Raw genomic sequence first — 12,373 nt, 5'->3', positions numbered from 1 at the left:
AGGATCATTTTCTGGGTCATGGTAACATATATTTGTAAGTCAGTGCTTGAGGAAGTTGAGAAAGGAGGACCATCCTGGGCCCCACAGAGATATGGTATTTCAAAAGCAAGCAAACAAACAAACCATGAAAGGTACCTCTTACTGGTTTCGGCATTATATTCTTGGAGGGCACTTTTGTGACTAAATAAATGAAAATTGACTCATAATGTTATTATAATTGATGTTTTGTTTCTCCATTCTTTGTTCCAACATGGAGTGAGATAATCAGCCACATTGGCAGATTTTTTCCAGAGAGTAAAATATTTTAGGCCTAAAAGAATTTGGCAACTCTGTCACAACTATTTGGCTCTTTGCCAGTCTGCAAACAGCTATGTATGATTTAGAAATCTGTGAGTGAGAGTATGTTACATTAACATAACCTTTATTAAACTGGTTGCCACCAGTCTGATCCCACAGGATGGGATGAAGTGGTTGTTCTCATTTAGAGTGGACATAGTAGCGTGGAATTAGGATTACTGAATAAAGACCCCCCTAGTCAAGCAACTTGTTCCAACTATGAGATGGCAACTGTGTGTAAAAGGAAGGCAACAGAATTTGATTCTTTCACAGAGCTTGCCTGCACACTACTTCCTCCCTCCCTCCCTCACTTTTTCCCTAGCTTTTCTTCTTTCCTCTCTTGCTTTCTTTCATCAGATTCATATTGCTTCAGTTTCTCGAGTAACTTTCATTATGCCTGTCATTGAAGGTTAAGGATGTAGCTACTCTAGAGTGCTTGCATGGGTTTGATCCTCAGCACTGCATAAAACAAGGTGTGGTGGCACACACCTATAATCCCAGATTTGGGGAACACAGGGGTGCGGGGGCTGGAGGATCAATAGTTTAAGGTTATCTTTGGCTATACAGGCAGTTTAAGGCCAACCTAAGGTACATGGGACATGAGAACTTGGTGTGTTTGATTTTTTGGTAATTTAAAAATCTGCTAATTAAAGCCGGGCGGTGGTGGCGCACGCCTTTAATCCCAGCACTTGGGAGGCAGAGGCAGGCGGATCTCTGTGAGTTCGAGGCCAGCCTGGGCTACCAAGTGAGTTCCAGGAAAGGCGCAAAGCTACACAAAGAAACCCTGTCTCGAAAAAAAAAAAAATCTGCTAATTAAGTTTTATTTTGATTTGAATTAGCAGCAAGGTAACTGAAGATATATTTTAAATGCAAAATAAGCCACAACAAGGAAATTCAAAACATGCGTTTATAATTTAAAAAAATATCCCAATGTGAGTTTTTATTTTGAGGCAAGGTCTCATAAAGTTACTTTTAAACTCATTTTGTAGCTTAGGCAAAGCTTGCTTTAGCCTCCTGAGTTACTGGGGTTATAGGCCAGATTAGGGGAATTATTCTGATGTGTGTTGAATTCTTAAAAATTTATAAATTCTTCTTAAAATTAGTTTCTTGAGGTGTATTGTGTTTTAAAACTACATTGGAAGTAGGCTATATGAACTGTATATATTTTCTTATTTTAAATTGTTGGTCTGTGTGGTTGACATTCTGTCTAAGATATTTATAGGATTGTAGATACATGCTCAATATATCAAGTAATTTCATTTATGATAATGAATAGCTTTCTTCAGAAAAAAATTATTCTCTTTGAGTTAGGTGGCAGTGGTCAAGATATAACAACTGTAACCTCTGACATCTGTGCTTTCTTTTTTTCCCAATCTCAGCTTTTTTGTGGTTGAAGATCATATTTTGCATACAACCCAGGGCTTAGTGAATAGAGCCTACATTGACGAACTGTGGGAAATGGCACTTTCAAAAACCATCGCAGCATTGCGCACCCACTCGGTATGTAGGATGCCCCAGGAAGTGCTTACTTATACTGAGAATCTGCATACTGTTTGGTGTTGCACTAATTTCAAGTTGACATATATCTCTTTGGCAACCCCTATTTGGAGATTGTGAAAGTGGTTCATTTAGATTTCTGAATTTTGTAACACTGAGCTTGCCTTGTTGATGCTGTCTGCAATAAGAAACAGTCACTCACGTCTGTCCATAATTCTTTTTGTGTCTAGTAGTATTCTGTGTATTTCAGATACTTCATTCTCACTGAATACAAAGTGACATATTATCATTAGTACATTGTTCTGTGCTTTATATTGATTCATTCAGAAAATACCTCATGTGCTATACACATTTATGCATATAGCTAAAGGATTGTTGTAGTATGTTAAGCTCTTTGCTTCTAGCTCTGCAATTGACCTTCCTCTCTGCTTGCCTAGGCTGAGGTGTCTAGGCATTTGATGGCCAACTATCTGTTAAACTTAACTCAATAGAAGGCATTAGAGGCAGGATAGTAGACAATTTACTAAAACTTTTAAAAAGTCAAATTGTCTTGTTGCTGGCTGCTCATCATTCCTTGAACAGTTGTCCATGATAGTCCTTCATTGTTCCTGTTCCTTGTGCCTGGAATGCTACTTTATTGATATTTACATAAAATAAGACTTACGTAATCTATAAGTTTAATTTAGTGCCAGTCAGTGTCACAGTAGTTTTATTATTGGCAGGGTGGGTACCTTACAATTGAATATATTATATTTTAAGCCAACAGCAAGTAAGAGCTTAGCAGTTATAAAGAGAAAGCCTATCAATTAAAAAACTACAAGTGGGAAAACATGGAAAGAGATGAAAATGATTGTCATTGAAGTCAGAATGTTTTTCCTGAGTGGGAATAATGAAGTTCTGGTGAGCACACCTGAGAGGTTCTTGCAAGCAGTTAGTACTCACTCAGACTGGTACAATTGCAATTACAGCCATTACCTTTTTTGTATATGTTCTATTTATAACATGAAAGGATATAAAGCAAAACAAAAAAAATAATGGAAAGACACCAAAAGAAAGCTGAATCCAAGATAAAAATTGTTCTTTGGAAATTTATGAGCATCAGTTAGAGAAATTTAATTCAAAGATTAAGGCTGCATGCCATTTCATGGTCAAGAAGACAAAGTCAAAGTTTATCCCATAGTCACAAAGAGGTGGGAAATAGGAAAGGAATAGCTAGGAAACATGGATTATAACAGAGACTTTGGAATATAGCTGATTGAGATTGAGAAAATAACAGTGTCCAACAAGGGGCCTGTAGTAATAGAATAGTAAAGTGGAAAGGATTCATTGAGTGACATCAAATCCAGATAGACATACATGCAGACTCTTTATCATGTTTATCACATTAATTAGTCTGATAAAAGGTGAGTTGCATCCAGAAGTATTTAATGAACACTTCAGGTTATTTCAAGTAACAGGTTTGAATGCCCACTTCAAGGTAATTAAAAAATCTTATCCAATAAAAGGAAGGAAATTTGGGAAAAATAGAAACATATAAATAGAAAACTTAAAATAAGGTGACTTGAATAGGTCCATTTATGTCAATAACCCAGGAAATGTAGGAAAGCTAGACCATGACAGTGCCTTAGGCAGTTTTTTTTTCATAGTAAACTTCTTCATGATTTTATTATTCATTCGGCACTCAACTGAAACAGTGTATATATATATATACATACATACATACATAATTGCCCTTTTTTATGTTATCATTATTAAATGGGTAAATGCTTATTTTTTTTTCATTTTTCTTTATTAAGAAATTTTCTACTTACTCCACATACTATTCACAGATCTCCCCTCCTCCCTCCTCCCACCCCCAGCCCTCTTTCCCAAGCCACCCCACATCCCCACATCCCCCAAATAGAGTTCTCCCAATACCAAGTCAGCAGAGCCCCAGCACACTGAGCCTAGGCAGGTCCAAGCTCCTTCCCACTGCACCAAGGCTGTGCGAGGCATCACACCACAGGCACTGGATTCCCAGAAGCCTGCCCATAGACCAGGGACAGATCCCGATCCCCCTGCCAGGGTACCCCCCAAACAGTTTGAGCCAAACAACCATCTTCCATATCCAGAGGGCCTAGTCCAGTCCCATGGGGGCTCCACCAGTCCCCAGTTCATGGGCTTTCACTAGTGTGGCCAATCATCTCTGCACGTCTTCCCATCATGATCGAGACATCCCTCGCCTGCAGAGTCCCTCCTCTCTCTCATCAATTGGATTCCCAGAGCTCAGCCTGGTGCTTGGCCATGGATCTCTACATCTGCCTCCATGAGTCACTGGACAAAGGCTCTATGATGACAGCTAGGTTATTTGCTAGGACAGTGACCAGAGTAGACCATTAGTGCCTTGGGCAGTTTTTATATAAGGAGAAGCAAACCATGTAGAAAACAAATAAAGAAGAGCTTCAAGTAGGAGGATTGGGGCTATTTTGTATTGATATTAATTTTGACACCAAAAAGAAAAGGGACCTTTAGAAGGGATGGTATACACAGAAGAAAAATATATGGTTTTATGGGAACATTGAATATACTGACATCAGATCCTGGGAGGTTACATGGAGAGCAAATAACAAAGTTATAACTGAGGAAATTGGAATATCAGAATTTGAAGAAATTTTAAATTAATAGCATATACTCTTTAATCTTCCTGTGGATACTGTCTTCGAGGTCAGCTAAGTAATCAATGTGTACATGCAAGGTTATATGTGGTACTTATTTGCAATTTTTGTTTCCTATTTATTTATGCTTATTTTGTATCCCTTGTACTGCTATTCATTTCCTTTTTCTATTGTATAATTAGGCTTAGCTAAGATGCCTGCCTTACTGATTCCATGTTTATCTGGTTTGAATGATCAAATCTTCATGTCTATTTTACATCACCACTTTGTCACTTTGAATTTTCTTCATTTCATTTTATTACATAATTATGGTTATTTGGCATTATTTTTATAGTGTCATCAGTGCAGTGTTTAGTCAAGTTATTTTCAGTCTTTTGTATTTTCTAATATTTGCATATAAAGAAAGATAAACAGTTATTTTGAAAATAGCTTTAGGCACATGTCACAAGTTTTGATATAAAGGATTTCATTATTGCTAAATTTTAAAATAATTTATCCATTTTGGTTTCTTTTAAAATTTTTGTATTTTAGTTTATCGATTGCTGAACCATCTTATTGGCCCCATTTTGTGTTCTTATTTAAAGAATTTCAAAATGTGTTTCCATGTGTTAAAGATATAGATAATCTTACTGAACCCTGCCTCCTTAGTTCTTCTCTAGTTGAGTCTGCTGTTGTTAACTTGTACTAGGAAATGGTTAGATCCCTCCAGTAAGTGCCTTTACCAGGTGGTGCATTAGACAATGTCATAAATAAAAATGTAATTTTTTCATGAGATATTTTCTCCCTTTTTCCCATTTTCATTAGTCCTACTGTTCGGATCCAAACCTTGTGTTAGATTTGAAGAACCTCATTGTACTTTTTGCTGACACACTTCAGGTATGTGCATTATTGACACTTGCTTTTCTAGAGTAGGATCCCATCAGCTAGGAATCATTGTGTACTCACCTAAGCCTGGCTCACTCCTTTGAGTTTTTAATGTTTATTGTTTTCCTAGAGCTAGATCTTTCTACTTCTTTATAACAATCATCAGGGTTTTATCTTGATCACTTATTGTCTCTTAAATAGTTCCTATTCCTTTTTTCTCTCAGAGAAAAAAATTGCTTGCACCATTTGAAAAATTAGACTTTTAAGTGTCTGTATTTGCACCATAGCACCATATACCTTATAGTGTATTCCACTGCCATCTTTTTAGTGATGGTTGGTTTGAGCCACATTAGAGTAGCATTAGGTGTTAGTGCGATGGTAGCAGCTGCACTTTCTCTCTGTCCTTGGAGAATTGCTTTGGGCAGTAAGTTACCATATGGGGAACTCACCTGAGAGTATATATTGATTTAAATTTTTATCATTTTCTTTTTTATGACTGACCTAGGAATTTTGATGTGTATCTTTGAATTTTTGAGAGCTAAACACTAGATATTAGGTAGAGATGAAAAATTCTGATGTCATTTTTTCATTATTTAAATAATGAAACATCTTTTAGCACTTAATCTTTTGTTTATTTAAAAGGTCTTATTTTTTTTTGAATGTTTACTTTTTTATTAAACCAATCAGGGTGATACATTTTCATTGTATTCAAAAAGATTATTCCACAACATTTCCTCCTTTTTGTTCAAATAACAAAGAAAGGTTTTAACTCGAACATAGTAAAACTATATACAATAAGAACAATTATCAGGTAAAAAATTACATTTATAATCTCCAGTCCATTTGTATTTTGCAAAATCAGAGAAAATACTCCATTATCTGTTCTTTCTTTGTGAATCTAAAGTTTTATACCTAAACCATTTTTTGTCACAGATTTATTACCAATTGAAAAATATCTTTTTAGACCTTAAAACATTTTCTTTCTTTTTATTTTTTTAGATAATTAGCTTAAGCTTTTATGCCTCTCATTTTATATCTCTTTTGTTAATTTTTTTAATTTGGTGAGAAAAAAAAAACTATAACTATAACTATCTCATATTCAACTACATTAGATACCTGAAAAGGATAAAATATTACTTGACTAAACAGGAAGTGTGGAGCAAACAACTTCCAAAACTATGAAATGACAGAGACATCTGGCTACCTGGACAGGTACCTCAGAATTCCTCTGTAACATTGTGGCATCCATCTTCGGCCTACAGGTCTAAAATATCTGGCAGACTTTTGTGTAGCAGGAATTTGGAAGGACTGTCCTACCTTGTCATGGCAAACATGACAGTTGTCTCCTTTTGTGTCCTGCTTGTCCAAGTTGGAACATTCTATCAGCAGTTGAGGCAAGGACAGTTTCTTCCCCAAATGGCTAGCTTTTGTAAAAGGTCTTCTTTTAAAACAAACCTATTTCCTTTCAGGTGTATGGTTTTCCTGTGAATCAACTTTTTGATATGCTTTTAGAAATCAGAGACCAATATAGCGAGACTTTGTTGAAGAAGTGGGCAGGGGTTTTCAGGTAAGAGGCTGCAGTTGTTTCTATTTTCCTGTCCTCCCCTGCCCTATGCAGATGCACCTTTGGGGGAGATAAACAAGACTTTACAGATATAATGAGTACCAAGAGCATGTGGCTTATGTTTCTCTAACTGTTCCAATTTATGATCCAGAATTCTCATGAGTTGTAATGATTTGCAAAATGATCTTCCAAGGTAGTCTGTGTCAATATATTAGTACCTGCTGTGTTGGGAAAGCCCCATAGCCTGTTTGTTATGTTTGTTTCCTTAAGTAAAGGCAGGTTTATTGGTTCATCCAGATTATCTTGTCTTTTTACTCTATTTTGTAGTTTTTGTTTTTCCTGAAGATTATACTTAGTTTGGTAGTGGTAGTTAAGTTATCACAGATAGTATGACCTTAGAAAAATGTTTTGTTTTACAGACAGAGTCTCCTGTGTGTCCCAGGGTGACCTTGAGCTCCTGGTCTTCCCTCCTCCACCTTTTAAGTGCTGGAATTATTGGTGCATCATAGTTGGTCTGGCTCATTTTTTTGAGCCATTCACTTTTTGATAACTCATGTTATCTCTCTTCATTATTCTTCATAAGCAGAGAACTGGCTTATTGCAGTCATATCTGAAGCATGTTATTTAAGTAGTTACTGCAACATACATGCAATAATGGGAAATTATTCTGGAACATTTCCTCCTAGCACAGTACTCTTGGGACTGTTTTCTTGATGCACATTTTTTGTCTTCTCCTTTCAGTTTCTTCTTATTTTAAACCTGTCCTCTAAAAGAAGAAAGACATCTATCTTCTTTTTTTTTTCTTTTTCTTTTTTCTGGAGCTGAGGACTGAACCCAGGGCCTTGCACTTGCTAGGCAAGCACTCTACCACTGAGCTAAATCCCCAACCTCTATCTTCTTGTTTTAATCTTAATTTAATGCTCGAAATCTTAGCCACAGCAATACAGCAAGAGAAAGAAAAAAAGGAATACAAATAGGAAGGGAGGACTAAAATTATCCCTATTTGCAGATGATATGATTCTATACTTATAAGATGTCTGGACTCCACCAGAAAACTCTTAGAACTATTAAATACCCTCACAAAGTTGCAGGACATAAATCAACATACAGAAGTAGGCAGCTTTTCTATATTTTAATATCAAGCATGCTGAGAAAGAACTCAGGATAACAATCCCATATATCATTTGCTGTATCCTCAAATATACATAAAAATAGAAAAGAAACCTAGGAATAAACCTAACCAAGGAGGAGAAAGACCTCCACAATGGAAAGGATGGACTCTGAAGAAGTTGAAGAGACACTGGAGGACCTCCCATGCCCTTGGGTCAGTGGGGCTAGTATTATGGAAATGGCTCCATTGCCCAAAGTAACATACAAGTTCAGTCAACCCTCTTTGGAATCCCAGACTCTCCTCTCCTTCAAGAGTTCTTCTTGCCAGTTGCTTGTGTCCTCTTGTTAGCTTATCTCATTTTCAAGTTTACTTTTAAACCTTCACTCTCATCTTTTAATCTTACTCTTCACAGTTCATGAGCATAACATTATTTATTTCAATTCATACATATATTAATGTAAATGTATACACTTCTAGAATCCAGATGTATCTAATGCTAATAATTGCTTTTATGGTAGGGTTATCTCTGCAGGCAGTAGAGACAGGAATAGCCACAGCATTCTGTGATTTAATGAGTTTTTGTTTGGATTTCATATGAAATTTTCTGCTTTCAGAAAACTCTTAACATACTCAAGGAGAGAGAACTTATTACTGATTAGTACATAGCAGAAGATAGAGGAGAGAGAACATAGCATGGATTAATTATTAGAAGTTATTTTTCCTCTCTGACAGTTTCCTAAGTTAGAATACACTAGTACATAATTAAAACTATGATTATGATCCAATACATCTTACTAAAATGATCAACCCCAATATTCTCTTCTCATTTACATACCACTTGCCTTTAATTTTCTGCCCATTTGTAAATCACAGACACTAGAAGGTCATGTTCATAGTTGTGTTCCACTTGTTTCAGAGCTTAGTTTCTCTCTGATTTTTTTTTAAATGTCCAAACCAAAATGGCTGCATTGTAGGAGTGTAGTAAGGATGGGGAGGTTTTTTTTTTTTTTTTCAAGTTGTGGTAAACATATAATCATTAAACTGTCTCAGAAAAAGCCTCTGTGTTTAAGCAACCCTCCTTTCTCCTTCCCCCCTCTCTTTTCATTTTTTTTTATAGAAACATACTTGATTCTGACAACTACAGTCCCATACCAGTAACGAGTGAAGAGACATATAAAAAGGTTGTAGGACAATTCCCATTTCAAGATACAGAACTGGAAAAGGTAAGGGATGTATTAAAATAAAATTCTCGCTCTCTCTTTTTTCATTAGATTAAATTTCTCTGAACCTGAGATACTTCAGGTCAGTAGATTTTAAAACACTTTCAAAGAATTTCTTTTGAGTCTTAGATGTACAGATTTACCTCATTGGGAATCTGTAAAAGGCTTTGAGGTCCTACACATCTTTAGAGTTTGTCAAATCACTGGAGTAATGCAATTTGGTTCAAATTTGAAATTCTTAATTTTGTTGTAGTGTTCAAATAGTTTCTTCTAAAACCAGACATGTAAATTTGCTCTCTTTGGTATAATTCTATTGTTTTGACAGTGCAGTGAGTGATTTCTCCCTACCAAAGTTACAGTGCAGAGGAGTTTTCCTTAGTCAGCCCCTTTCTACCCAAGCTCTCTGCTGTACTTAAGTCCTGCACATGAAAAATGTGAAAGTACAGGCTCAAGTATTGTCTTTTGATGTTTATAAAATCACAGTCACTTGGAATCATGTGGTTTCATGGCACATTCATCCCTGGGGAAAGACAGGGCAAGAGCTCATATAGGGTAGGAACCTGGAGGTAGGAACTGATACAGTGCAGCTTACTGGCTTGCTCATTTATGGTTTGCTCAGCCTGTTCTCTTACATCATCCAGCAGCACCTTTCCAGGGGTGGCATCATCCACAGTGAGCTGGGCTCTCCCAATCAGTCATCAGTCAAGAAAATGACCTACAGCATTGCCTGTGGGCCAATCTTATGGATGCATTTTCTCTATTAAGTCTGTATATGTCCCTAGTTGGCATCAAGTTGACATAAAAACTAGCCAGTACAGTCGGCCCTTTGTCAACTTGACACACAAACACATAGCTTATTAAGGCATAACCTTTTATTTCTTGTTTATCTCCCCAAATTGCATATTAATATCAGTATCACAGTATAAAACATTTCAACTTTTAAAACTTCTGCAGTCTTTTTTAAAAAAAAATTCAGACACTTTAAAATTTCAGTCTCTAAAATATCTAAAGTCTCTTTCAAGTTCAAAATTTCTCTAGAATAGCCAACATTCCTTTGAAATGTTCAAAATATCTGTAAAATTACAATGTCTCTCAACTGTGGACTTCTGTAAAATCGAAAATAAGTTAAATACTTTTTACTCCAAGAAGGAAGAACCAGGGCACAATTGTAATCAAATCAAACCCAAAATTCAACAGTGTAAAAAGGTCAGTGCTTGATGTCTTCGACTCATGATCCTCTGGGCTGCAAAGGGTCAGGAATACTTTTTGGCTCTGCCCTCTGCAGTATACACAGTTTGTTTCCTAGGCTCAGGCTAGCTTTACTCCACTGCTGCTGCCTTCCTTGGTGGTTGTTCCACAGTAGTGGCATCTCCAAAATGTTGGTGTATTTTTCGAAACTAGACTCTTTCCTGCAACCAATAGCTTCCTCTGAGCTCTCTTTAGGGGACTCTGTCCCTGCCACATGCTGCTAAGCCTCAATGTCACTCCATGACCCCGTCAATCCTGAGTCTTCAACTTCAGCTGAGGTGTCACATTCACCATTTACATCTCCTGACCTCTCATGCCAAACCATAGCTGCTCTCTGTCAACTCTCGTGCCTTAAAAATCCATACCACCTGGAGGACTCTTACACAGTACCAAGTTCAGCTGCCAGCATGAGACGCAGCCTTGGTTTCCTCTGGGCCACAGTCCCTATGTGCTTTAATGAGTCTTTCTCTGTCCCACAAGCCAACTCTCAAATAAGACACGGAATTAATTAGGAAAGCTTGGCCTCTAGCTTAGGCATGTTCCTAACTAGCTCTTATAACTTAAATTAACCCATTTATATTATTCTACATTTTACCGTGTGGCATTTTGCCTTTCCTTTATTCTGCATGTCTGACTCCCTCCATATCTCGTTGGTGTCTCCCCTCTCTATGTCTCCTGTGCACCTAGATCTCCTTCCTTTCTTTTCCCAGAAATCCCACCTATATTTCCTTCCTACCTATTGGCCATTCAGCTTTTTATTATGCCAATCACAGCAATGCACCTTCACAGTATACAGATAGCCCACAACAATGTGCTGACCCTGAGAAAATACTCCCAGATTTATGTCCTCAGTGGTGCTGGTCTCTTCTTAATCATCACTGATTTGTAGGCTCTAACTAACCAGCATCAATTGTCCTGGTCAAGCAAAGGATTTGCTTAAGTAGTTCTGGTCTCTTTTAAGTACAATTGATTCTTCATCCCCAGCTGACTAGAACCACAGGTTCTTAAAGCTCAAGATATCAGATTGCTCTATTAGAGTCTTTAAGGGAGTCTCAAACTTCCCTTTGAAACTTCTCAAGGCAAAACTCCATCTTTGCATTGCTTTCAACATTCTTAACTACTAAGTTCCCACAATAGCTTATTAAGCCTCAAATACCAAATGACTTTTCCAGTCCAAAGTTCCAGAGTCCTTCCATGGTTCTCTAAATAACATGTGGTCAGATCTGCCTCAGTCATACCCCACAACCTAGTACCAGTTTTTGACTTAGGGTTTCTATTGCTATGATGAAATACCAGGACGAAAAACAATTTGGGAGTGGAAAGATTTATTCTAGCTTAGAACTCTCAGGTCTCAGTGCATCATATAGAGAAGTCAGGGAAGGAACTCAAGGCAAGAACCTGGAGGCTGGAACTGAAGCAGATGCTGTGGGAGACTGCTGCTTACTGGCTTGCTTGCTTAGCTTGCTTTCTTACACCACCCAGGACTACCTTCCTACAGTGAGCTTGGCCCATCCACATCAGTCATGAACCAAGAAATGCTTTAGGGCTGGAAAGATGGTTCAGTGGTTAAAAGCACTGTGGTTAAAAGCACTCTTGCAGAGGACCCTAGTTCGGTTCTAAGCACATAAATGGCAGGTCACACCCACCTGTAACTCCAGTTTCAGGGTGTCTGACACCCTCTTCTAGTCTTCCTAGGCATTGAAAGTACATGGTGTGCATGCATACATGCAGGCAAAACTCACATGTACATAAACTAAAATAATAAATAAATAAAAATATTGTAAAGCATGCCCCACAGACTTGTCTACAGCCCAATCCTATGGAGGCATTTTCTTGATTAAGATTCTTTCTTCCCACATTCATCTTGTTTGTGTCAAGT

The 12,373-nt window shown here is 37.3% G+C and overlaps 1 protein-coding gene across 8 annotated transcripts in view; it reads left to right on the top strand.

Moving 5' to 3' along the window:
• Positions 1 to 12,373, top strand: part of Exoc6b (exocyst complex component 6B) — a 417,559-nt gene that overhangs the window by 183,236 nt on the left and 221,950 nt on the right. For all 8 annotated transcript variants that reach the window (XM_037203853.1, XM_028858058.2, XM_037203851.1 and 5 more), the window contains exons 10-13: positions 1,716 to 1,836; positions 5,292 to 5,363; positions 6,821 to 6,918; positions 9,144 to 9,249. In XM_037203853.1, the coding sequence (XP_037059748.1) occupies positions 1,716 to 1,836; positions 5,292 to 5,363; positions 6,821 to 6,918; positions 9,144 to 9,249 (397 nt within the window). The remainder of the gene's footprint in view (positions 1 to 1,715; positions 1,837 to 5,291; positions 5,364 to 6,820; positions 6,919 to 9,143; positions 9,250 to 12,373) is intronic.

Source organism: Peromyscus leucopus, chromosome 3 (genome assembly GCF_004664715.2).
Source record: "Peromyscus leucopus breed LL Stock chromosome 3, UCI_PerLeu_2.1, whole genome shotgun sequence".
Taxonomy (NCBI): domain Eukaryota; kingdom Metazoa; phylum Chordata; class Mammalia; order Rodentia; family Cricetidae; genus Peromyscus; species Peromyscus leucopus.
This window is presented reverse-complemented; position numbering and strand designations above follow the sequence as displayed.